The sequence below is a fragment of the Monodon monoceros genome, unplaced genomic scaffold (genome assembly GCF_005190385.1).
Source record: "Monodon monoceros isolate NGI ecotype Baffin Bay Population unplaced genomic scaffold, NGI_Narwhal_1 Super_Scaffold_11, whole genome shotgun sequence".
NCBI classification, from domain to species: domain Eukaryota; kingdom Metazoa; phylum Chordata; class Mammalia; order Artiodactyla; family Monodontidae; genus Monodon; species Monodon monoceros.
Window position 1 is genome coordinate 15,196,796 of NW_021703767.1, and position 27,646 is coordinate 15,224,441.

A 27,646-nucleotide genomic window follows, 5' to 3' on the forward strand; every position below is an offset into this window, starting at 1 on the left:
CAACTCTGAGGTCAGAAGTCTGACAAGGGTCTCACTGGGCTGTCAAAGAGTTGGCAGGGTGGGTTCCTGCTGGAAGCTCTCAGGGAAAATCAGTACCCTTGCCTCTTCCAGCTTTGAGAGGCCTCCTGTAATCCATGGTTTGTGGACCCTTTCCTCCATCTTCAAAGCTGGCAATGAGCATCTTTCAATCTCTTATGCTCTGTCCCTCTCCTTCTGTCTGTCTGACTTCTCCTGGATCTCTCTTATAAAGACCCTTGTGATTATATTGGGCCCACCCAGATAAAGCGATATGATCTCCCCCTTTTAAGATACTTAACTTGATCACATCAACAAGTCCGTTTTGCTACATTCTAGGTTCTGGGGATTAGGACGTGCACACTTGCAGTTAGGGAGCCATTATTCACCCTACCAAACAAGGGTAAGAAACTAAACACAAGAAACTCATCTGCACAGTATTCTTATACTACCTACACATTTTGGTGAATTTCTCTCTCTTTGAGGGGCCCAACCTCTGGTAGATTTCCTGTCCTGCCAGTAAATGACCTTCCTCATGAGATTTATAGAAACCATAGAACAAATAGCAGATGAGTTTCCTAAGAGGGCTTTCTAGATCTTGGTTCTAAATCTGAGGAACAACACTTGTTTCTTCGGTGTGGGTTTGCTATACCTGATTAAATGAGATTTATTCTCAGATGTGGCAATCTTGGTATGACCTTATTGACACAACCAATTTGTCCAACTGTGTCCTGGTGAAAACAGAAGACAATTGTTTGTTTATCTTATGCAAATAACCACATTGCCATAAAAACTAGTGTGTTGTTACTGAATTTTGAGGAGTCAGGGAAAATAAATTACCACATAAAGAATGTGTCATTTACAGGAGACTACATTGAGGGTTAAAGATAAAGGATACCTTCACTTCCTTAATAGAACATTTACATATCAGCAATACTCAAAACCCAATAACCTCAATTAGATTTCCCCCCACTATTCATTTAATCCTACTTAAGTCGTGTACATCTGGATGTCGGGTCAGCATTCTGCATTCCTAAGGTCTTCTACCCCAGACCTACTAAAAAGAGTCCTGGAAGTCCTGATTCAGTGCTGTGTTACAGTCACAGTTGTCTAAGTGTCTAAGTGATATCACTGTAAGCTCCAAAGTCTATACCAGTGACTCGATTTCTTAAAGTACCAACAGTAAGGGTGGCCTTGGCCTGCAGCAGCTTGAAGCAGGGTTTCAGTTCCCGGCCAGTCATTGAGGTCAGGTCTCGGCGGTGAGAACACCAAACCCTAGCCACTAGACCAGTGGTCAGTGCCAGGGCCCTGGCCCTATGGCTTTGCAGAAAAAGAATTCCACAAGGACGGAAAGTAGCGAAACAAAGTATTTATTCAGGGAAAAAAAGAGTACAGGACATGTGGATAGACACACGGGCGGGCTCAGAGAGAGAGTCGTGCCCTCATGGCAGTTTGAATCACATTTATGGGGTGTTTCTTCCATGTTTCCTTTGACCAATCATTTTGATTTGCTTGGTTCAGAATCCATATTTGGTGTATCAGGATTTTCCCAGGTGTGTGCATGCGTCTCTCAGCCAAGATGGATTCTAGTGAAGAGGCCTATGGGTAGACTTAGCCACTTAGCATCACTCCTCTTTTGACCTACAGGGAGCCTTTCTGCACATGTGTAGTCGGGGAGGTCTCCTGACTTCGAGAATGAGGAATATGTGGTCTCTTATCTTCTATCTGGGCAGGACACAGCCTCCTCTCTCAATTGTCCTGGACAACATATATACAGGCCTTGTTTTTTTAGCCATTCAGCCAGTCTATGTCTTTTGGTTGAAGCATTTAATCCATTTATATTTAAGGTAATTATTAATATGTATGTTCATATTACCATTTTCTTAATTGTTTTTGGTTTGTTATTGTAGGTCTTTTCCTTCTCTTGTGTTTCCCTGCCTAGAGAAGTTCCTTTAGCATTTGTTGTAAAGCTGGTTTGGTGGTGCTGAATTCCCTTAGCTCTTGCTTGTCTGTAAAGGTTTTAATTTCTCCATTGAATCTGAATGAGACCCTTGCTGGGTAGAGTAATCTTGGTTGTAGGTTTTTCCCTTTCACCTCTTTAAATATGTCCTTCCAGTCCCTTCTGGCTTTCAGAGTTTCTGCTGAAAGATCAGCTGTTAACCTTACAGGAATTACCTTGTATGTTATTTGTTGCCTTTCCCTTGCTGTTTTTAATATTTTTTCTTTATGTTTAATTTTTGAAAGTTTGATTAATATGTCTTGGCATGTTTCTCCTTGGCTTTATCCTCTACGGGACTCTCTGTGCTTCCTGGACTTCATGGACTATTTCCTTTCCCATATTAAGGAAGTTTTCAACTATAATCTCTTCAAATATTTTCTCAGTCCCTTTCTTTTTCTTTCTTCTTCCTGGACCCCTATAATTCTAATGTTGATGCATTTAATATTGTCCCAGAAGTCTCTGAGACTCTCTTCAATTATTTTCATCCTATTTTCTTTATTCTGCCCTGTGGTAGTTATTTTCACTATTTTATCTTCCAGGTCACTTATCCATTCTTCTGCCTCAGTTATTCTGCTATTGATTCCTTCTAAAGAATTTTTAATTTCATTTATTCTGTTGTTCATCATTGTTTGCTCTTTAGTTCTTCTAGGTCCTTGTTAAACGTTTCTTGTTTTCTCCATTCTATTTCCAAGATTTTGGGTCATTTTTACTATCATTACTCTGAATTCTTTTTCAGGTAGACCGCCTATTTCCTCTTCATTTTTTTGGTCTGATGGGTTTTTACCTTCATCTGCTATGTGATTCTAGGTCTTCTCATTTTGCTTAACTTACTGTGTTTGAGGGTCTCCTATTCACAGGCTTCAAGTTCTTAGTTCCCATTGTTTTTGATATCTGCCCCCACTGGATAAGGTTAGTTCAGTGTGCTGAGTAAGCTTCCTGGTGGAGGGGACAGGTGCCTGTGTTCTGTTGTATGAGGCTGGATCTTGTTTTCTGGTGGGCAGGACAGTGTCCTGTTGGGGTGTGTTGGGGTATCTGTGAATGTATTACAAATTTATGCATGCTTTCTGCTAATGAGTGTGGTTGTTTCCTGTTTTGCTAGTTGTTTGGCATAGGATGTCCAGCATTTCACTTGCTGGTCGTTGATGGGGCTGGGTCTTAGCATTGAGATAGTGATCTCTGGGAGAGTTTTCACCATTTGATATTACATGGAGCCAGGAGTCTCTGGTGGACCAATGTCCTGATCTCAGCTTTCCTGTCTCAGAGGCTCAGGCCTGACACCTGGCCAGAGCTCCAAGACACTGTCAGCCACATGGCTCAGAAGAAAAGTGAGACAAGAAAAAAAGAAAAAATAAAATAAAATAAAGTTATTAAAATAAAAATTTAAAAGATATATTGTTAAAAATTAAAAACTAATTTAGAAAAAGAAAGAAGAGAGCATCCAAACCAAAAAACATAACAAGCACTTAAAAACTATACAAAAAAAAAAAAAAAATGGACAGACAGAACCCTTGGACAAATTGTAAAAGTAAAGCTATACAGACAAAATTACACAAAGAAGCATACACATACACACTCACAAAAAGGGGGAAAAATATATATATATATTTTTTTTTTTAAAGAGGAAGAGAGCAACCAAATCAATAAACAAATCTACCAATGATAACAAGCTCTAACTGGTAAAATAAGATAAACATAAAAACAAAAACCAATTAGATACAGAAAGCAAACCCCAAGGGTACAGTTGCTCCCAAAGTATACTGCCTCAATTTTTGGATGATTCTTTGTCTATTCAGGTATTCCACAGATGCAGGGTACATCAAGTTGATAGTGGAGATTTAATCTGCTGCTCCTGATGCTGCTGGGAGAAATTTCCCTTTCTCTTTATTTGCACAGCTCCTGGGGTTCAACTTTGGATTTGGCCCTGCCTCTGCATGTAGGTCACCTTCGGGCATCTTTTCTCCTCCCAGAGAGGACAGGGTTAAAGTAGGAGCTGATTAGGGGGCTCTGGCTCACTCAGGCCATGGGAAGGAAGGGGTATGGAATGCTGGATGAGCCTGTGACAGCAGAAGCCAGCATGACATTGCAACAGCCTGAGGTGCACCATGTGTTCTCATGGGGAAGTTGTCCCTGTATCACGGCACCCTGGCAGTGGCGGGCTGCACATGTTTCCAGGAAGGGAAGTGTGGATAGTGACGTGTGCTTGCACACAGGCTTCTTGGTGGCTGCAGCGGCCTTACCATTTCATGCCCATCTCTGGCGTCTGCCCTGATAGCCGTGGCTTGCGCCCGTCTCTGGAGCTCGTTTAGGCAGTGCTCTGAATCCCCTCTCTTTGCACACCCAGAAACAATGGTCTTTTGCCTCTTAGGCAGGTCTAGACTTTTCTCGGACTCTCTCCTGGCTAGCTGTGGTGAACTAGCCCCCTCTAGGCTGTGTTCACATAGCCCACCCCAGTCCTCTCCCTGGGATCTGACCTCCGAAGCCCGAACCTCAGCTCCCAAACTTCACCCACCCTAACAGGTGAGCAGACAAGCCTCTCAGGCTGGTGAGTGCTGGTCGGTACTGATCCTCTGTGCTGGAATCTCTCTGCTTTGCTCTGCACCCCAGTTGCTGCACTCTCCTCCATGGCTCCTAAGCTTCCCCTCTGTCCACCCTCCCACCCACCTACACCCCGTCTCCACCAGTGAAGGGTCTTCCTAGTGTGTGGAAACTTTTCCTCCTTCACAGCTCACTCCCAGAGGTGCAGGTCTCATCCCTATTCTTTTGTCTCTGTTTTTTTCTTTTTACTTTTGCCCTACCCAGGTATGTGTGGAGTTTATTGCCTTTTGGGAAGTCTGAGGTCTTCTGCCAGCATTCAGTAGGTGTTCTGTAGGAGTTGTTCCACACGTAGATGTATTTCTGATGTATTTGTGGAAGGTGATCTCCAAGTCTTACTCCTCCACCATCTTGAAGTTCCCTCTAGCTGTCTTTATACATACAAGGTTGTTTTAAGTTGCTGATCTCTTAATTTCAAATGCAATTCCCATTTCCTGCATTTGTACTCTCCTCATGGTTGCTGGTTTTGATATCATATTTGGATGATATGTACAAAGTCATAAGTAGGATGACTTTCTACTTTTACTGTGTATTTCCCTTTATGGGTGAGCTTTCCCATTTGTGATTTTCAAGTTTCTAGTTGTGGCCCCTTCACCCCCCCACCACCCCTGCCTAGAGAAGTTCCTTTAGCATTTGATTCAAAGATGGCTTGGTGTTGAATTCTCTTAGCTTTTGCTTGCCTGTAAAGATATTAATTTCTCCACTGAATCTGAATGAGAACTTTGCTGGGTAGAGTATTCTTGGTTGTAGATTTTTCCCTTTCCTCACTTTAAATATATCATGCCCCTCCCTTCTGGCCTGCAGAGTTTCTGCTGAAAAATCGGCTGATAACCTTATGAGGATTCCCTAGTTTATTACTTGTTGTTTTTCCCTTGTTGCTTTTAATATTTTTTTCTCTGTATTTACTTTTGTTAGTTTGATTAATATGTGTCTCAGTGTGTTTTTCCTTCCATTTATTCTGTATAGGACTCTCTGAACTTCCTGGACTTGGGTGACTATTTCCTTTCCCATGTTAGAAAAGTTTTCAATTATAATCTCTTCAAATATTTTCTCAGTCCCTTTCTCTTCTCTTCTTCTTCTGGGACCCGTGTAATGTGAATGTTGGTGCATTTCATGTTGCCCAAGAAGTCTCTGATACTGTCCTCATTTCTTTTCATTCTTTTTCTTTATTCTGTTCTGCAGCAGTGATTTCTACCACTCTGTCTTCCAGCTCACTTACTCGTTATTCTGCCTCAGTTATTCTGCTATTGATTCCTTCTAGTGTTTTTTTTTTTTTTCAGTTATTGTGCTCTTCATCTCTGTTTGTTTGTTCTTTAAGTCTTCTATCTCTATGTTAAACATTTCTTGTACCTTCTTGGTCTATGTCTCTATTCTTTTTCTGAGATTTTTGAATTATCTTTACTATCATTACTGTGAATTCTTTTTAGGTAGATTGCCTGGTTCTTCTTCATTTAGTTGTTCTTGTATGTTTTTATCTTGCTTCTTCATCTGCAATACATTTCTCTGTTACCTTATTTTCTCTAATTTACTGTGTTTGTGGTTTCCTTTCTGAAGGCTGCAAGATCGTACTTCCTCTTGCTTCTGGTGTCTACCCCCTGGTGGTTGAGGATGGTCCATGGGCTTGTGCAGGTTTCCTGGTGGGAGGGACTGGTGCCTGCCCTCTGGTGGGTGGAGCTGGGTCTTGTCTCTCTAGTGGGCAGGGCCATGTCAAGGGGTGTGTTTTGGGGTGTCTATGAGCTTAGTACAACTGTAGGCAACCTGTATGCTCATGGGTGGGACTGTGTTCCTGTCTTGCTGGTTGTTTGGCCTGAGGCATTTCAACACTGGAGCTACAGGCTGTTGGGTGGGGTCAAGAATTAGTGCCAATATGTGGACCTCTGGGAGAGCTCATGCATATTAATATTCGCTGGGACTTCCACTACCAGTGTCCTTGCCCCTACAGTGAACTACAGCCAACCCTTGCCACCCCAGGAGAACCTCCAATATCCCTAAGTAAGTCTAGCTCATGTTCTTATGGAGGTAGTGCTTTGAGCTGGGTCCTAGTGTGCATGAGACCTTGTGTACACCTTCCAAGAGTGGAGTTTCTGTTTCTCCCAGTCCTGTGGAGCTCCTGCATTCAAGCCCTGATGGCCTTCAAGGCTAAATGCTCTGGGGGGGGGGGGGGGTTCTTCCTCTCAATGCCAGACCCTCAGACTGTCTTGGAGAGCTATTTTTATGTGGGAACATTTCTGTGTAGCCTGAGTGGGTGTTTTTTAATTTTTAAAATTTTTTTATTTTTATTTTTTTTGGTGTGTTGCTTTTTTTAGTATGGATGACTGCCACCTCTTTCCTCAGTGTATGCTGGCCATTATCCCCTTGATAGGGGGTTTGACTATCATTGTGGTGACCAGAACCCTAGATATTGAGCAAGACCTCCCCTTTGTTCTGTCAGGGACAGGGTCTGCTCCCTAGTTGTTGGAGTGGAGGTCCCCAGATCTGTTTTTAGCTGTGTTTCTGATCTGTGGTATGAGGTAGGTGGGATTGGAGCACTCTCACTGTCAGAGAAGCCAATGTGTATTCCTCTTCTGGAGGTGTTCACCTGTGATTGCGCTCTGTTGTGTCACCTTTCCCCTGTTGTGCAGGCTCAAAGAGTACACTGTTGTTGGCACTGCTCTTGGTTCCACCTTAACCCTGGGTAGGCCAGCTATTGGCCCTGGTGACTCTCATTGTTTTCACCAGCCCAGCACAGATCCACTGAAGTCAGGTCCTAGGACTGCATTAGTTGTGCACCTGGACCCGCTGTGAGAACTATGGAAGCAGCTCAGACTCTGGCTTGGCCCAACCCCCAAGTGTACGTGCCCACAAAGCCCACAGCTGCTAAAGCCAGACCTGTCTCAGCTGTGGGAGAACTTGTCTGTTTGGTAGTTCCACAGGCTCTGAGTTTATGAAGCCGTCACTGGAGATGTAAATCCATGTTTCATGCAGCTGTGAGGAGAGATTTCATCTCTTCTTCCTTAGCCACGTGACCCCTGGGCTCAGCTGTGGTTTCAGCCACCTCTATGTGTGGGCCACCTACTGTCATTTGCTTCTGAGGCTGCCAGAGCACACAAGCCTGCCCAGGAAGGGACCAGAGCAGTGATTGGGGCACACAAGCCTGCCCAGCAATGCTAGCTTTTCTAATCAGTAAACCTGTGTACAAAGTTTAGAATGCTCAGTTTAACTAGCTTCTTCATCAGAAAACAAAACAATCTGGAAAAAAAAATTTCACTTGAACTATAATTTTCAGTGATAAAATTAGCAGAAAAACATGAAATGGCCTTTTAGCCTATTTTTAATTTTTTTTTAAATCAAATATGATCAAAGGTGCATTTTTGTTATAGGAACTTAGGTTTTTACATAAAAATGCTTCTGAGCTAGGAATTTCTGTAATTTTTTTAAGGGTAGCACATCAAGTATACTAAAATTTCAGTTTCTCTATATTATGGTAATCCTGGGAATAATAATATAAACAATCAAATATGTAAACAAAAATAAAATGATCCTTTACTTTGTAAGGTTTTATAATTTAAATTGTTAATACTTCCTGGAGCTAGGATTAAATTTCACATTTACAGAATGAGGTGAAGAGCCTTTTCTCATCTCTGGACACAGCACACAGTCACTGAGGGCTGTGGCTTCAGTTCAACAACCTTAGCCATGGGTTGAAAGTAAACACGGAACATAAAAACTCATGGGGACAGAAGTTAAAGGGTAGTTTTGATAAATAATCCTGCTCAAACAAAATAAAAAGGCTAAGAAACCAAATTATTGGCTATCTCTCACCCTAGAGATGAAGAATTAGGTGACTTTCATTTACCTGACTGGTCACCATATAATCAGAACAAAAAGTCAGATTCCCAATTGTTGTCGCCACCAATGGAGAACACCTTGTACAAATCAAATTCATATACACATAGGGCCTTTGCCTATGTTCTTAATCCCCACTAGTCCCTAGACTTGGTCACGGCTCAAACTGAGAGGTTCTGAGACACAAAAGACTCCCCTGACTATGCACTGGAGATGGCACTGGGGAGATGGCCCAGTGGTGTGGGACTAGATGTGGATCTACTGGTCCTTGCAGCCAGTTTTGGAAGAGAAATAGCTCAAACTACGAGTTAGGCAAGATATTTTCAGTTTGACATACTTGAGGAAAAATCGGATTCAAAACATAGAATCAGAAGAAAAGAAACTGGAAAAAATAACAAAAACAAAACAGAAACAGAGAAAAGCACAGTCTTTCCAATTCTCAAAAAGAAATCTCCAGAGAGGAGCTTCAAGATGGCGGAAGAGTAAGATGCAGAGGTCACCTTCCTCTCCACAAATACATCAGAAATAAATCTACATGTGGAACAGTTCCTACAGAACACCTACTGAATGCTGGCAGAAGACCTCAACCTTCCCAAAAAGCAACAAGCCCCCATGTACATGGGTAGGGAATTCTCTTAGAAAAAAGAATAAACAGAGACAAAAGGATAGGGATGGGACCTGCACCCGTGGGAAGGAGCTGAGAAGGAGGAAAGGTCTCCACACACTAGGAGCCCCTTCGCGGACGGAGACTGTGGGTGGTGGAGGGGGAAAGCTTAGGAGCCGCGGAGGGGGAAAGCTTAGGAGCCGCGGAGGAGAGTGCAGCAACAGGGGTGCAGAGGGCAAAGCGGAGGGATTCCCACACAGAGGATTGGTGCCGATCAGCACTCACCAGCCCGAGAGGCTTGTCTGCTCACCCACCGGGGCGGGCGGGGGCTGGAAGCTGAGGCTCGGGCTTCGGTCGGATCCCAGGGAGAGGACTAGGGATGGCAGCATGAACACAGCCTGAAGGGGCAAGTGCACCACAGCTAGCCAGAAGGGAGTCGGGGAAAATGCCTGGAGCTGCAAAAGAGGCAAGAGACTTTTTCTTGCCTCTGTTTCCTGGTGCATGAGGAGAGGAGATTAACAGCGCCACTTAAAGGAGCTCCAGAGATAGGCGCAAGCCATGGCCATCAGCGCGGACCCCAGAGACGGGCATAGGACGCTAAGGCTGCTGCTGCCACCACCAAGAAGCCTGTGTGCAAGCACAGGTCACTCTCCACAACTCCCCTCCTAGGAACCTGTGCAGCCCGCCACTGCCAGGGTCCCGTGATCCAGGGACAACTTCCCTGGGAGAACACACAGCATGCCTCAGCGGTTGCAATGTCACTCTGGCCTCTGACGCCGCAGGCTCGCCCCGCATCCGTACCCCTCCCTCACGGCCGGCCTGAGTGAGCCAGAGCACCCAAATCAGCTGCTCCTTTAACCTCGTCCTGTCTGAGCGAAGAACAGACGCCCTCAGGCGACCTACACGCAGAGGTGGGTCCAAATCCAAAGCTAAACCCCGGGAGCTGTTAGAACCAAAAGAGAAAGGGAAATCTCCCCCAGCAGCTTCAGGAGCAAAGGATTAAATCTCCACAATCAATTTGATGTACCCTGCATCTGTGGAATACCTGAATAGACAACGAATCATCCCAAATTGAGGAGGTGGACTTTGGGAGCAAAGATATATATATTTGCTTCCCTTTTTTGATTTTTGTGAGTGTGTATGTATATGTTTCTGTGTGTGATTTTGTCTGTATAGCTTTGCTTTTACCATTTGTCCTAGGGTTATAACTGTCCTTATGGTTTCTTTTTTAACTTTTTAAAAATTTTTTCTTAATAATTATTTTTTATTTTAATAACTATTTTATTTTATTTTATCTTCTTTCTTTCTTTCTTTCTTTCCTTCTTTCTATTTTTTCTCCCTTTTATTGTGAGCTGTGGGGATGAAAGGCTCTTGGTGCTCCAGCCAGGTGTCAGGGTTGGGCCTCTGAAGCGGGCAAACCAAGTTCAGGACACTGCTCCACAAGAGACCTCCCATCTGCACATATTATCAAACGGCGAAAATCTCCCAGAGATCTCCATCTCAACACCAAGACCCAGCTTCACTCAACCACCAGCAAGCTACAGGGCTGGACACCCTATACCAAAAAACAGCAAGACAGGAACAAAACACCATCCATTAGCAGAGAGGTGGCCTAAAATCATAATAAGGCCACAGACACCCCAAAACAAACCACCAGATGTGTACCTGCCCACCAGAAAGACAAGATGCAGCTTCATCCACCAGAACACAGACACTAGTCCCCTCCACCAAGAAGCCTACACAACACACTGAACCAACCTTAGCCACTGGGGACAGACACCAAAAACAATGGGAACTATGAACCAGCAGCCTGCTAAAAGGAGACCCCAAACACAGTAAGTTAAGCAAAATGAGAAGACAGAGAAACACACAGCAGATGAAGGAGCAAGATAAAAACCCACCAGACCTAACAAATGAAAAGGAAATAGGCAGTCTACCTGAAAAAGAATTCAGAATAATGATAGTAAAGATGATCCAAATTCTTGGAAATAGAATGGAGAAAATACAAGAAACGTTTAACAAGGACCTAGAAGAACTAAAGTGCAAACAAACAGTGATGAACAACACAATAAATGAAATTAAAAATTCTCTAGAAGGGATCAATAACAGAACAACTGAGATAGAACAACGGATAAGTGACGTGGAAGATAAAATAGTGGAAATAACTACCACAGAACAGAAGAGAAAAATAATGAAAAGATTGAGGACAGCCTCAGAGACCTCTGGGACAACATTAAATGCACCAATATTCGAATTATAGGGGTCCCAGAAAAAGAAGAGAAAAAGAAAGGGACTGAGAAAATATTTGAAGTGAAGTTGAAAACTTCCCTAATATAGGAAAGGAAATAGATAATCAAGTCCAGTAAGCACAGAGAGTCCCAAGCAGGATAAATCCTAGGAGAAACACGCCAAGATACATATTAATCAAACTATCAAAAATTAAATACAATGAAAAAATATTAAAAGCAGCAAAGGAAAAACAACAAATAACACATAAGGGAATCCCCATAAGGTTAACAGCTGAGCTTTCAGCAGAAATTGTGCAAGCCAGAAGGGAGTGGCAGGACATATTTAAAGTGATGAAGGAGAAAATCCTACAGCCAAATTACTCTACACAGCAGGATCTCATTCATATTTGATGGAGAAATTAAAACCTTTACAGACAAGCAAAAGCTAAGAGAATTCAGCACCACAAATGCTAAGGGAACTTCTCTAGGCAGGAAACACAGAGGAGGAAAAAACCTCTAATAACCAACCCAAAACAATTAAGAAAATGGTAATAGGAACATACATATCCATAATTACCTTAAATGTAAATGGATTAAATGCTCCAACCAAAAGACATAGACTGGCTGAATGGATACAAAAACAAAACCCATATATATGCTGTCTACAAGAGACCCACTTCAGACCTAGGGACACATACAGGCTGAAAGTCACGGGATGGAAAAAGATATTCCATGCAAATGGCAATCAAAAGAAAGCTGGAGTAGAAATTGTTATATCAGACAAAATATACTTTAAAATAAGGACTATTACAAGAGTCAAAGAAGGATACTACATAATGATCAAGGGATTGACCCAAGAAGAAGATAAAACAATTGTAAATATTTATGCACCCAACATAGGAGCACCTCAATACATAGGGCAAATACTAAGAGCCATAAAAGGGGAAATTGACAGTAACACAATCATAGTATAGGACTTTAACCCCCCACTTTCACCAATGGACAGATCATCCAAAATGAAATTAAATAAGGAAACACAAGCTTTAAATGATACACTAAACAAAATGGACTTAATTGATATTTATAGGACATTCCATCCAAAAACAACAGAATACAAATTCTTCTCAAGTGCTCATGGAACATTCTCCAGGATAGATCATATCTTGGGTCACAAAACAAACCTTGGTGAATTTAAGAAATTTGAAATCATATCAAGTATCTTTCCGACCAAAACGCTATGAGACTAGATATCAATTACAGGAAAAGAGTCTGTAAAAAATACAAACACATGGAGGCTAAAGAATATACTACTTAATAACCAAGAGATAACTGAATAAATCAAAGAGGAAATCAAAATATTCCTAGAAACAAATGACAATGAAAACATGAAAACAAAACCTATGGGATGCAGCAGAAGCAGTTGTAACAGGGAAGTTTATAGCAATACAATCCTACCTTAGGAAACAAGAAACATCTCAAGTAAACAACCTAACCTTACACCTAAAACAATTAGAGAAAGAAGAACAACAACAACAACAAAAAACCCAAAGTTAGCAGAAGGAAAGAAATCATAAAGATCAGATCAGAAATAAATGAAAAAGAAATGAAGGAAACCATAGCAAAGATCAATAAAACTAAAAGCTGGTTCTTTGAGAAGATAAACAAAAGTGATAAACCACTAGCCAGACTCATCAAGAAAAAAGGAAGAATACTCAAATCAATAGAATTAGAAATGAGAAAGGAGAAGTAACAACTGACACTGCAGAAATACAAAGGATCATGAGAGATTACTACAAGCAACTTTATGCCAATAAAATGGACAACCTCGAAGAAATGAACAAATTCTTAGAAAAGCACAACCTTCAAAGACTGAACCAGGAAGAAATAGAAAATATGAACAGACCAAAACCAAGCACTGAAATTGAAATTGCGATTAAAAATCTTCCAACAAACAAAAGCCCAGGACCAGATGGCTTCACAGGTGAATTTTATGAAACACTTAGAGAAGAGCTAACACCTATCCTTCTCAAACTCTTCCAAAATATAACAGAGGGAGGAACACTCCCAAACTCATCCTATGAGGCCACCATCACCCTGATACCAAAACCAGACAAGGATGTCACAAAGAAAGAAAACTACAGGCCAATATCACTGATGAACATAGATGCAAAAATCCTCAACAAAATACTAGCAAACAGAATCCAACAGCACATTAAAAGGATCATACACCATGATCAAGAGGGATTTATCCCAGGAATGCAAGGATTCTTCAATATATGCAAATCAATCAATGTGATAAACCATGTTAACAAATTGAAGGAGAAAAATCATATGATCATCTCAATAGATGCAGAAAGCTTTTGACAAAATTCAACACCCATTTATGATAAAAACCCTCCAGAAAGTAGGCATTGAGGGAACTTTCCTAAACATAATAAAGGCCGTATATGACAAATCCACAGCCAACATCATCCTCAATGGTGAAAAACTGAAACCATTGCCACTAACATCAGGAACAAGACAAGGTTGTCCACTCTCACCACTATTATTCAACATAGTTTTGGAAGTTTTAGCCCCAGCAGTCAGAGAAGAAAAAACATAAAGGGAATTCAAATCGGAAAAGAAGTAAAACTGTCACTGTTTGCAGATGACATGATGCTACACATAGAGAATCCTAAAGATGTTACCAGAAAACTACTAGAGCTAATCAATTAATTTGGTAAGGTAGCAGGGTACAAAATTAATGCACAGAAATCTCTAGCATTCCGATACACTAATGATGAAATATCTGAAAGTGAAATTAAGAAAACACTGCCATTTACCATTGCAACAAAAAGAATAAAATACCATTGCAACAAAAAGAATAAGTAGGAATAAACCTACCTAAGGAGACAAAAGACCTGTGCAGAAAATTATAAAACACTGATTAAAGAAACTAAAGATGATACAAATAGATGGAGAGATATACCACGTTCTTGGTTTGGAAGAATCAACATTGTGAAAATGACTCTACTACCCAAAACAGTTTACAGATTCATTTCAATCCCTGTCAAACTACTACTGGCATTTTTCACAGAACTAGAACAAAAAATTTCACAATTTGTATGGAAACACAAAAGACCCCGAATAGCCAAAGCAATCTTTAGAATAAAAACGGAGCTGGAAGAATCAGCCTCCCTGACTTCAGACTATACTACAAATCTACAGTAGTCAAGAAAGTATGGTACTGGCACAAAAACAGAAATATAGATCAATGGAACAGGATAGAAAGCCCAGAGATAAACCCACGCACATATGGTCACCTTATGTTTGATAAAGGACGCAAGAATATACAATGGAGAAAAGACAACCTCTTCAATAAGTGGTGCTGGGAAAACCGGACAGCTACATGTAAAAGTATGAAATTAGAACACTCCCTAACACCATACACAAAAATAAACTCAAAATGGATTAAAGACCTAAATGTAAGGCCAGACACTAGAAAACTCTTAGAGGAAAACATAGGCAGAACACTCTATGACATAAATCACAGCAAGATCCTTTCTGACCCTGCTCCTAGAGAAATGGAAATTAAAGCAAAAATAAACAAATGGGACCTAATGAAACTTAAAAGCTTTTGCACAGCAAAGGAAACCATAAACAAGATGAAAAGACAACCCTCAGAATGGGAGAAAATATTTGCAAATGAAGCAAGTGAAACAGGAATAATCTCCAAAATTTTCAAGCAGCTCATGTAGCTCAATAACAAAAAGACAAACAACCCAATCCAAAAATAGGCAGAAGAGCTAACTAGACATTTCTCCAAAGAAGATATACAGATTGCCAACAGACACATGAAAGAATGCTCAACATCATTAATCATTAGAGAAATGCAAATCAAAACTACAATGAGATATCATCTCACACCGGTCAGAATGGCCATCATCAAAAAATCTGCAAACAATAAATGCTTGAGAGGGTTTGGAGAAAAGGGAACCCTCTTGCCCTCTTGGTGGGAATGTAAATTGATACAGCCACTATGGAGACGTGTATGGAGGTTCCTTAAAAAGCTAAAAGTAGCACTACTGTACGACCCAGCAATCCCACTACTGGGCATATACCCTGAGAAAACCATAATTCAAAAAGAGTCATGTACCAAAACGTTCATTGCAGCTTTATTTACAATAGCCAGGACATGGAAGCAACCTAATTGTCCATCAACAGATGAATGGATAAACAAGATATGGCCCATATATACAATGGAATATTACTCAGCCATAAAAAGAAAGGAAATTGATTTATTTGTAGTGAGGTGCATGGACCTAGAGTCTGTCATGCAGAGTGAAGTAAGTCAAAAAGAGAAAAACAAATACCATATGCTAACACATATATATGGAATCTAAGAAAAAAAAAAAAGGTCATGAAGTACCTAGGTGCAAGACGGGAATAAAGACACAGACCTACTTAGAGAATGGACTTGAGGATAAGGGGTGGGGGAAGGTAAGCTGTGATAAAGTGAGAGAGTGGCATGGACATATATGCACTACGAAACTTAAAATAGATAGCTGGTGGGAAGCAGCCGCATAGCACAGGGAGATCAGCTTGGTGCTTTGTGACCACCTAGAGGGGTGGGATAGAGAGGGTGGGAGGGAGGGAGATGCAAGAGAGAAGAGATATGAGAACATATATATATGTATAACTGATTCATTTTTTTATAAAGCAAAATCTAGCACATCATTGTAAGGCAATTATACTCCAATAAAGATGTTAAAAAAATGAAAAAGAAAAGTAGGCTCCTAAAATGGTACAGATGAACTGGTTTGCAGGGCAGAAATAGAGACACAGATGTAGAGAACAAATGTATGGACACCAAGGGGGGAAAGTGAGAGGGTGGGGGTGGGATGAACTGGGAGATTGGGATTGACATGTGTACACTAATATGTATAAAATAGATAACTAATAAAACCTGCTGTATAACAAGAAATAAAATAAAATTAAAAAATTAAAAAAATATACCTATTACTAGAGTTAAATGCTAGCCACTTACTTCCTCAATTCTAAAATATATATATTTTATTTGGACCATAAATATCATCTTGGGAAAGAGCATACAAATGAAACATTAATGAAAACTTTTATTTTTCTTCTTTTATCTCTTAATTTTTGTCTCTTGGCCATCAAATTATGTGTCTGATAAGAGAGAAAAAAGTCACACCATTTGACTCACTTGCTATTAAGCAGTTGTTGTCAAAAGGTCTAATACAGAGTAGAAATTAAAGCTATTTCCTAAAATAAGGACAATAGTTTAAGTATTGTTTTCAGTTAAGTGTACTATAATTGTCCTCTGTGCAAATGCTTCTACATAAGGCAAGCAAATTGTAATTATGACTAATATAATTATATATCATTATCTAAATTGTGTATGCTTCATCCTTGGCCCAGAAAATGGATTCCTTATGGACCTTATTCATCATATCCAGGAATTAGTCATTGTCTATTCACCCTGATCAATAATGCATTGGTGATTTCATAAAAGCTTAACAACAATTAGTTTTTGAAGAAAGAAGATATACAAAATGTTCATCTAGGGTTGGGAGGAAGAAAGACAGAGGTAATTGTGTCAGTTAGGGAAACCTGATTTCGAAGGTCAAAAGATATTTCAGTTCAGTAAAGGACCAGGCAGGGTGTCTTTGTAGGTATTGAGGCAGGAAAAGAAGCATTGTTAGAGCATGAAAAGGGGACTTTTTACCACTTGGATGAGCAGGGAAGAGAAACGGGAAGTGGGAGTTACTCTGCACCAGTGATTGGAACACTAAATCCAAGAATAAAACCAGCACAACAGGATCCAAACAAAGGGACACAGTAGACACACTTAGTGGAAATAAAATTGGATTTCTGACCTGGGTTTTAAGACCTTGCTATGAGCTATATGCTACATCAAGAGATAAATGCTACCAATTTCTGTACATTTTCAGAGAGCTCCATAAACTCTGGACAATGTATCAAATTGACTCACAGCATGACCCCCACGAAGGAAAAGTTGCCTTTAGGAAAAAGCTTTCTGAAAATCCTATAGAACTTAATGGAGATAACTACTTCTTTCCAAACATATCAGGAAGAGGGTTAGAACTGCACATTTTTAGAAGCATGAAGAAGGGATTTGAAAACTGGCTTAGTCCAAACCCTTAACCCAGTAGAGGTTTCCACTGAACCAAAGTCATAGACAAATTGTTCTCCACTCTCAGGCAAATGCTATAACCTGAATGCAGTAGCTTATTTAGCAACTCTCAGTTAACCCATCAACCTATGAAGCCAGCCTTTGACTTGCAAAATAAAGAGGAGTGACCTGCATACAAAAAGTATGACTGGGGTATGATGAGGAGGAAAAGAAAATTACAATATTAGGAGATGTACCTAAATATACACAAGAAGATGCTCCCTACTTGCCTTTGATATTGATTTGATTTTTTTTTTTGTCCCAATGCAGAGAATGCAATTACCTATATCTCAGAAAGTGTCCCAATGCAGAGAATGCAATTACCTATATCTCAGAAAGTAACAACAGGTGTTACTATTGATCATAAAAATATGTCATCTCGGGTTTCCCTGGTGGCGCAGTGGTTGAGAGTCCGCCTGCCGATGCAGGGGACACGGGTTCGTGCCCCAGTCTGGGAAGATCCCATATGCCACGGAGCGGCTGGGCCTGTGAGCCATGGCCGCTGAGCCTACGCGTCCAGAGCCTGTGCTCCGCAAAGGGAGAGGCCCCAACAGTGAGAGGCCCGCGTACCACAAAAAAAAAAAAAAAAAAAAAAAACATGCCATCTCTTTTTTAAAGGTGGTGCTAATGTTTAACATTATGGCTTCCATTGGCAATAAACTCTGAAGGCAAAGTTCTAGGAGCTATAAAAAGCCTTTCTCTACATGTGTCACAACACTTTAACTCACACCTAGTTTGACCATATAAGCTGCTTAGATGAGACTTGTAATGTCATTGCCTGACATTAATTTGATTTAACTTCCAGTATTATCAAGTGATAAAGTGTACTTCTGTCATGATATCCATTCCATCTGAATGGTAGTTAGAAAATAGTTCGTTTTGTGCTAATTGTGTTGGTTCCTGACAAATTGGTTCCATAACATATTCTTTATGTGGGAACTTTAATAGCAATGCTTTCATCAAGAAACTCTGTCCATCCTGCTGTGGAACTCATTCTATTAATACTTAATGGTGTACAAGTTGTTGGGACAGGAAGATGAAGGAACTATGCTGTCCCTATGTTCATACATAGACATGAGAATACATTTCCATAAATTTTGTTCTATGAGAACTACCTGCTAACCAACCTTCTGCTTACAATCTTGACTTTCTCTGAGTCATCCTCCTCAATTCTGACAAAATGATCTTCCTGTAATGCACACCTGCCCATGACACTCCTAGGCTTGAAACACTCCAATAATCCCCAAATGTCTATAGAGCAAAGTCCAAGCACATTAGTATGATTCACAACACCATTATGAACAGAAACCTATTCTCCTTCCCAGGCTCATTTCTCATCATTCCTTGCCTCACATGATGGATCCATGGCAAACATAATTTATTTTGTGTTTCATGCTTTTACTCAGTCTATGAGTCTTTGCTTGGTCAACTAACTTCTCATCCTTTGAGAGTTCAGGCATTCTTTCCTCCAGGAACATGTCACTGGCTCTCTTTTTTTCCTTGCAGTTGGGATAAGTACGATCCATACTTCTTTCTTTAGTTACTATGTGCGAATTTTTATCCTCACACTTGGGTGCTTCATTGAAATACATTAATGTGCTTATTCCTACTAAACTATAAACTATTAGGTGTTGTATTCCCAGATACTTCCTGGCACCAGGAAGATGAGATCCAAGAGCACCAATGGGATAAGTCCCAGTCTTAGCAGTCAGGCAGAGAAAGCAAAGTTTCCCTTCCTCTGCCTCTTTGTTCCTTTTTTTATTCAGGCCCTCATTGCATTAGATAATGCCCACTCACATTGGAGAAGGCAATTGCTTTATTGATTCAAATGGAAACACCCTCACAGACACACCTGGAGATAATGCTTAACCAGAAAACTGAGCATCCCATGACCCAGTCAAGTTGACACATAAAATTAACCATCACAACTGCAAATGTAAAGTCAAGCTTTTGACTCATTTATAGGTGACATAAATTCAGTATGTACTTTATGTGTTGAGGGAAATTGAATGAATATGAAATTACATTTCAGGACAATGAATCTGATATTGCTTTGTAAAATGAAATACAGAAAAGACCAGAAAAAGCTACACATATGAGTATTGACATTGGAGGTAATAAAAGCCAAATTCTAGAGTTATGAACGTGGGGAAGGAAAATAAGAGATAGTTATAAAAATAATCACTGTTAAACTTTTAAATGTATTCAATGTGTTAAGAATTGTGTTAAGTGCCATTTAAATCTCTCAAAAACCCTGCATGGATAAACACTGAAATCTGAGATAAACCAGATTCAGGTTAAATAACCTTCCTGAAGTCATACTTCAGAGATTTAAAAGCAGCTCTGTGATAACCTCCTACTCTTTCCACTGCATTGCTTCTGCCTCTTGGCCAAATGGGTAAATATATTCAACATACACACATGGTGTGAACACTGTGGATATAGTGTAGCTCTCAGGATCTTTTTCACATCTTACACATATCTGATGAATTTGGTAAAGTCAGGAGAGAGAAAATAGCTAAGTGAATACAAAGGACTGAGTTCTCTTTTATCCTCATTTGTAAGTCAACTCAAATGGCAAGCTTACCAAGAATCACCTAATGATTGAAGCTCAAGACCCTCTGGGGCCACTATTTTTTATTTAATGAAACTACCAAAGATCTCCAACATCAGTTCTGTGAAGGGCAGACTACTGTGATTCTTAGTTCCTCAAATGATGTTGATACATGTGGTAGGCTGAACAGTGGTCCCCCCGCAAAGATATACATGTCCCAATCTCTGGAATTTGCAATTGTTACCTTATATAACAACAACGGCAAAAAGATTGCATATGTGATTAAATGAAGGATTTTTCTTTTTTCTTTTTTTAATTGGGGTATAGTTGCTTTACAATGTTGTATTAGTTTCTACTGTACAACAAACTGAATCAGCTATATGTATACATATATCCCTTCCCTCTTGGACCTCCTTCCCACCCACCACCCCCCCCATCTAGGTCACCACAGAGCACCAGGTGAGCTCCCTGTGCTACACAGCAGGTTCACACTAGCTATCTGTTTTACACATGGCAGTGCACATACATCAGTCCCAATCTCCCAATTCATCCCACCCCCTCCCTCTGTCCACGCATCCATTCTTTATGTCTGTATCTGTATTCCTGCCCTGCAAATAGATTCATCTGTACCATTTTTCTAGATTTCACATATATGCATTAATATACGATATTTGGTTTTCTCTTTCTTACTTCATTGTGTGACAGTCTCTAGGCCCATCCACATCTCTAAAAATGGCCCAATTTTGTTCCTTTTTATGGCTGAGTAATATTCCATTGTAAATATGTACCACATCTTTCCATCCATTCATCTGTCGATAGACATTTTCTTTAAACAGCAAACATTTATTTCTCACAGTTTTGGATGCTGGAAGTCTAAGATCAGGGTGCCAGAAATGTTGGGTTCTTGGTGAGGCCTCTCTTTCTGGTTTGCAGATGGCTGCCTTCTTGCTCTCACATGGCTGAGAGAGATCACCTCTCTCATATATCTTTTTGCCCTCGTATTTTGAGAAATAATTGTCATACATCACTGTATAAGCTTAAGGAGAAGAGCATGATGGTTTGATTTACAGATCTTATGAACTGATTACCACAGTAGATTCAGCTAACATCCATCTTTTTATGTTTTTATGATATTTAGCATTCTTTTTTCTCGACTCAGAGAACTCCCTTTAGCATTTCTTGTAAGGCAGTTCTAGTGGTAATGAACTTCCTCAGATTCTGTTTGCTCAGGAAAAGTCTTTATTCCTCCCCTGTTTCTGAAGGACAGCTTCACCAGGAATAGAATTCTTGGTTGACAGTTATTTTCTTTTTTTGTTTTAGGGTTTTTTTTGCAGTACACAGGCCCCTCACTGCTGTGGCCTCTCCCATTGCAGAGCACAGGCTCTGGACGTGCAGGCTCAGTGGCCATGGCTCACGGGCCCAGCCGCTCTGCGGCATGTGGGATCCTCCCGGACCGGGGTATGAACCCGTGTCCCCTGCATCGGCATGCAGACTCCCAACCACTGCACCACCAGGGAAGCCTGACAGTTATTTTCTTCTAATATTTTGAATATTTCATGTCATTTTCTCTTGGCCTGAAAAGTTTCTCCTGAGAAATCCACCAATAGTCTTACAGGGTTTCCCTTGTGTGTAACTTCTCTCTTTCTCTTGTTGTTCTTTAAATTCTTTGAAAAGAAAAACACTAATTTGAAAAGATACATGCATGTCAATATTCAAAGCAGCATTATTTATAGTAGCCAAGATATAGAAACAATGTAACTATCCATCAACAGATGGATGGATAAAGAATATTACTCAGACATAAGAAAGAATGAAATCCTTCCATTTGCAACAGCATGAATGGACCTAGAGGGTGTTATGCTTAGTGAAATAAGTCAGACAGAGAAAGACAAATACTCTACATTATCACTTATATGTGGAATCTAAAAAATAAAACAAATAATGTATATAACCAAACAGAAAGAGACTCACAGATATAAAGAACAAACTAGTGGTTACCAGTGGGGAAAGGGAAGGGAGAAGGGGTACGATAGGGGAATGGGATTAAGAGATATAAACTACTATGTATAAAATAGATAAGCAGCAAGGATATATTGTACAGCACAGGGAAATATTGCCATTGTTTTGATATTACTTTAAATGGAGTATAATCTGTAAAAATACTGAATCATTTTTGTGCACCAGAAACTAGTATAATATTATAAATCAACTATACTTCAACAAAAAATGAAAAATACAAATTCAATATAGTTATTTAATTCTTAAGTATAACTTGAACATAAGATAATGAAAGTTACCAACAAATAATAAACCATTCTGAAGAGAATCCTATTTCCAGGAGGAAGAAAATGAATATTGTTATTTTTTTTTAATTGACAGCCTTATTGATCAAATTAGAGTACATTTATAGTGATTTATATACATCATTATTAAGTTCTTTGTATTGGTTGAGATCATGTTTGAAAAGATTGAATCAGTAAAAATGAGTGTTCTTAGAAAGTGTTTCCATAAGTCATCTGCACTGTGTTTGGTATGAAAACTTTTGTAATTATTCAAATATTATTTTAAATCTTTATGCTTTATGTTATCAGAACCACTAAAAGTATTGTCTTGAATGTATGTGTGTGTATAACCATATTTTATATATATATACTATAATATATATACAGACATATAATATAAAAAAACTATATATATTCCATAGTTATGTATCTATAAAATAAAACATTCTCTCTCATAAAAAAAAATCCATTTTTTCTGACTTTTGAGAATTTAATTATAATGAGTCCTATTTGGATTCAACCTATTTGGGATCTTTTGGGCCTCATGGATCTGGATGTCCATTTTTCTCCCCAGGTTCAGGAAGTTTTCAGCCATTATTGCTTTAAATATACTTTCGGTCCCTTTCTCTTTCTCCTTACCTTCCTGGATTCCCGTAATGCAAATATTGTTTCTTTTCACTGTGTCCCATAATTCCCAAAGGATTTCTTCACTTTTAAAAAATGCTTTTTGCTCCTCTGACTGGGTAATTTTGACTGTCCTATCTTGCAGACCTTCCTTCTTCTGCATGGTCAAGTCTACTTATGAAACTACTGAATTCTTCAGTTCAGTTATCGCATTTTTCAACTCCAGGATTTCTGTTTGGTTTTTTGTTTTGTTTGGGTTTGTTCTTTTTTTTTTTTGATAGTTGCTATTTCTTTATCATATTTCTCATTTTGTTCATGCATTGTTTTCCTAATTTCATTTAGTGTCTGTTCATGTTTTCTTGTAGTTTACTAAACTTGCTTAAGAGGATTATTCTGAATTCTTTGTCTGACAGTTCACAGATCCCCATTTTTTAGTTATTTGTTTCCTTTGGTGGTGTCATATTGACCTGATTTTTTGTGATCCTTGATTCCTTACATTGGCATCTGCACATTTGGGCATTTGGGTTCTTCTTCCAGACTTTACAAGTTTGCTTTGGCAAAGACAGTTTTTGACCAGTCAGCTTAGTTTAAATTTCTGGGTGTGTCTGCTGGTAATGTCCTTGGGCAGGTGGGGCCTGCTATTATGGTCTATTCTGAGGCAAAGCAACAATTCAAACTCTAAGGACAAGGATGAGGATTGTGGCACTGCCTGGGAACAGTTGGATGGGACTGCTGGCTTGGTTTCCTACGCAAGTAAGGCTATAGGATGGGCTCCATGGTTGCCTGGATTCTCTGGTAAGGCTTACTAGAAGGTTGGGACTAGGTACTACATACAGTAGTAGATGGGGCTACAAATTAGCTTCCTTGTCCTGGCAGGACAGCACGATGAGACCCAGGGCCTGGGTTCGCCCTCATTATTTGGGGATTCAAATAGTATGCACTGATTCCTTGGTCAGGTGAGGCCACAAGTTTTGCTCTGCAGACTGGGAAAGCCATAAGCTCTGCTTTCTGTTCCAGTACCACTGTACATAAGGCTGATGGATGGGCTATTTCTGTGTGCTCCAGTTCTGTTCCCTGTCCAGACAAGATGAAGGCTGTATTCAGCAATGAGTAGAGCTATGAATTAGATTCCTTGTCCAGGCACAGCAGGACAAGCAACTCTAAATCCAGTAAAGCTGTTTGTTGTCTTAACTGAAGTTGACATACATTACAAGTTCCCTAACTGAACAGGGCCACTGGCTTTGCTCTGCAAACTCTTGGCTCTGCTCACCTCTTGGTTCGTGTGTCACTGGACCACATAGCTTCCTGGAATTGTCTCCAGCCCTTCTGGTCAGATGGGGTCACAAGACAATCTTCACAGCAGGTGGGGCTGTGATTCAGCTCCTTGCCTGGATGTGGGCAAACCAGGCTCCAACGCTGGCAAAACTCCTCATTTGAGGATCTGAATCAAGTAGATCTATAGCCTACCTAGATCTCTGGTCAGAATGTACCTCCAACTAGATTTTTCAGATAAGTAAAGCCTCTGGTTAGGATTACTACTTGGGAACTGCAGGAATGAACTTGGTCTGCCAAGATCTGTGTGGTGGTCACTGCGAACACCTCCCTGCATCTCCATCACTGTCAGATTTCCAGTGGTCCAGCCCCACACATCCCCAAGCAATCCCTGAGGGGCGAGATCAGAGTAGGGGCTCCTGCAATGTTACCCACAATGCTGGGAGAGCTGGTTTTCCTCTGGGTTCTCTTTTCCCCCTGGAGGAACCAGAGGCTCAGGAGAGACCTCTCTGTGTGTTGCTGTGCTGGCCTGGGAAAAGGGCAATGCAGTCAATGTGTAGCCACTTCTCTTACCTTCTAATGCAGTTTCTCTTGGTCTCTGTGTTGTTGGGGGCGGGGGCGGGGGGTGGTGCTTCAGCCTCACCCCCACGTTCTAGGATTCTCTCAGTAGTGTCTTGTCCTTGAATAGTAGTTAATTTTCTCCTTGTGAAGAGGAGGGAAGCCAGGAAAATTCTGTGTCACCGTCTTGGTGATGTCACTCCAAATGAAGGATTTTTGAGATGGGGAGATTATCCTGGATTATTTGCATGGGCCCTAAATGCAATCACAACTGTCTTTATAAGAGAGAAGTAGAGGAGATTACACAGAAGAAGAAGAGGAGAAGGCAGAGTGACCACAGAGGCAGAGACTGGAGTGATGCAACCACAAGACAAGGATTGCTGGCAGCTACCAGAAGCAGGAAGACACAAGGAACCGAGTCTCCCTTGGGCCCCCAGAGGGAGCATGGCCCCACTGGCACTTTGGTTTCACTCAGTGATAATGATTTTGGACTTCTGCTCTGGCCTCCAGAATTGTGAGAGAATAACTTTCTGTTGTTTTAAGCCACCAGCTTGTAATAATTTGCTACATCAGCCACAGGAAAGTAATATAATACCCAAATGACATTGGAAAGACTAAATCACAAACACACTAAAAATTTGATAGTACATCACTGGATTATATCATTTTCACATAGAAAAAAAGAGAGTTACTTCCCTTGAGAAGTACCTTGAAAAGTATTTGGATTGACCTTAGAAAGCTGAATATTTTGACTTCCCAGATTTTGTTTACTCCATGTGCAGAAATTTTACAGTCATTCTTTCCAAACTCCCCATTTAAAGTGCCACTATTACAGATTTGACTGATGTTAAAATGTTAGAACTGACGAAATAAATGAGTGCTAATAAAACAGTGAAGTGCTCTGTTATCAAGTTACTGAAGCAACACAATGGTTTATAACACCATGATGAAACCAAATAATTGGATACTGTGATGAATTTGAGGTATTACAGTTTTAATGGTGTTAGGCTTATGATAAGTGTTAAACAGTAATGCCATGTTCCTTTTGTTCATAGGCTCAGTGGGATGGCTTGACTGGGCGTATCACCTTCAATAAAACCGATGGCTTGAGGAAGGATTTTGACCTGGACATTATTAGCCTCAAAGAGGAAGGAACTGAAAAGGTAACCTCCTCAATAATAAATTTGAAAAAAGCACTGCTCATACATTTTTACTTGCACAAACAAGTAGGGGAATGATAAAGTGATTCTCTCAGCATGTTCATTTACGTCCAGTTTTCTAGATCTCTCTCCCTGATATGCAGATAGATGTTGATGTGCTAGATTCTTAAATTGTGTGTGCTATTAATAGCAGTGCTAATGGTTATATAGTGCTTCGTTTATATACAAGTATCATTATATTATCACATATATATAACCTTAGGGGTGGATGTCATTAGCCTCATTTCTCAAAGGTTTTAAGAAATTGAGTTTAGACTTGGGAAGTCAGAAGCTGTCGATGATTTATATTTGGAATGGCATCCAAGGGTTACTTAGAAATGAATTTTAATTTTACTCCATTTTGAGACTGGTGACAGAGGGACAAAATTAAGTAGGATAGAAAAGGCTTACTGAAGCAAACTAACTTTGCATCCCTAATTTTAGGAGGACATATGCCAAAAAATGGATTTTAATGTTGAGTTCTTATTTTAGGCTTATTTAGTTATAATTCTCAACCTCTCAATGATTTGAGTTCCATTCTTGTTACTATTTAGAGCAATGCAAATGTAAGCTATTTAATTAATAATAATAAAATAATTTGCCTCCTCTTTATTATACCAATTTTCGTATTCACAGCTATGCATTGGGATAATTAACACTTATAGTGTGAAGACTTTGCCCTTTAAAACCTTAAAAAAAAAGATTTTGAAGCCCCCAGAACAACTATCTGAACACCAAAATTCTATAAGCCAACATTTTTTTCACTATAGGGGACAAAAAGCTTAATGTAAAAGAATGGCTTTGGGAACAATCAGTTTTACTTAGTTGAAATATTTCCATGATTTTTAAAATGAGATAAGGTTTCTATTTCTGTTTTGTTGCTTTTGTTAACTGAGACACATTTTTTTAAGGTCTTAACTATACCTCACCCCCAAATAGCTTAATTAAAATAAACAAAGATTAATTAGGCTGAATGTAAAAGGTGACCACCAGTGCTGAAATGTCTGAGGAAAATATTAGTTCACAGCTTTGAGAGTTCACACTAGTCACGCAGATTTCCCCTTTTAAAAATGCCCTCTCTCTTCATCTCCTCTCTTCCTCTCTCTCTCTGTGTCTCTGTCTCTCTGCCTCTCTCTTCCTCTCTCTGTCTCTCTGTCTCTCTCTCAGGCTTCTTCACTCTGATTTCCTTGTCTGTTAGGTTAACATGCTCTGACAGAGCACAAGGCATCAACCTAGCCTCCATAATGGATGTGGAATTTGGGCTACAGGGAACACAAGGAAAGAAAATAATATTGTTATGGACTAAAAGCCTATAATGATTTTTTTAAAGAAAATGTCTGCTTCTCTATACATGCTTCTTTCTCCCTCTCCACTCCGTTTAATGTACAGAGCTGAAGAGGGAACAAAACCTGTTAAAGAAACATCTTTTTGGCTCAGATGTGTGAGGACATAGATGAAGCTATTGTTATGCTTTTCCAGCTATTTATACACGTCCATATTATGCACATTCTATTGGTGTTTTTCCAACAAAAGCAAAATCGAATTAGATGAAAGTGTTTTCTCAATTTGTTTCTTTATCTCTTCGTTGTTTGCAATAACATTTCTTTCTTCAGGTGACTTGGGCTCAATTCCTGAGAAGGCTGATTGAACCTTAAAGCAATGGGGGAAGCCAACCTATCCTTCTCAGGCGTCAAGGGA

The 27,646-nt window shown here is 40.0% G+C and overlaps 1 protein-coding gene across 8 annotated transcripts in view; it reads left to right on the forward strand.

The window, feature by feature from the left end:
• GRIK1 (glutamate ionotropic receptor kainate type subunit 1) overlaps positions 1–27,646 on the forward strand; it is a 419,685-nt gene that overhangs the window by 337,388 nt on the left and 54,651 nt on the right. For all 8 annotated transcript variants that reach the window (XM_029214401.1, XM_029214404.1, XM_029214399.1 and 5 more), the window contains one exon: positions 25,805–25,912. In XM_029214401.1, coding sequence (XP_029070234.1) covers positions 25,805–25,912 — 108 coding nt within the window. The remainder of the gene's footprint in view (positions 1–25,804; positions 25,913–27,646) is intronic.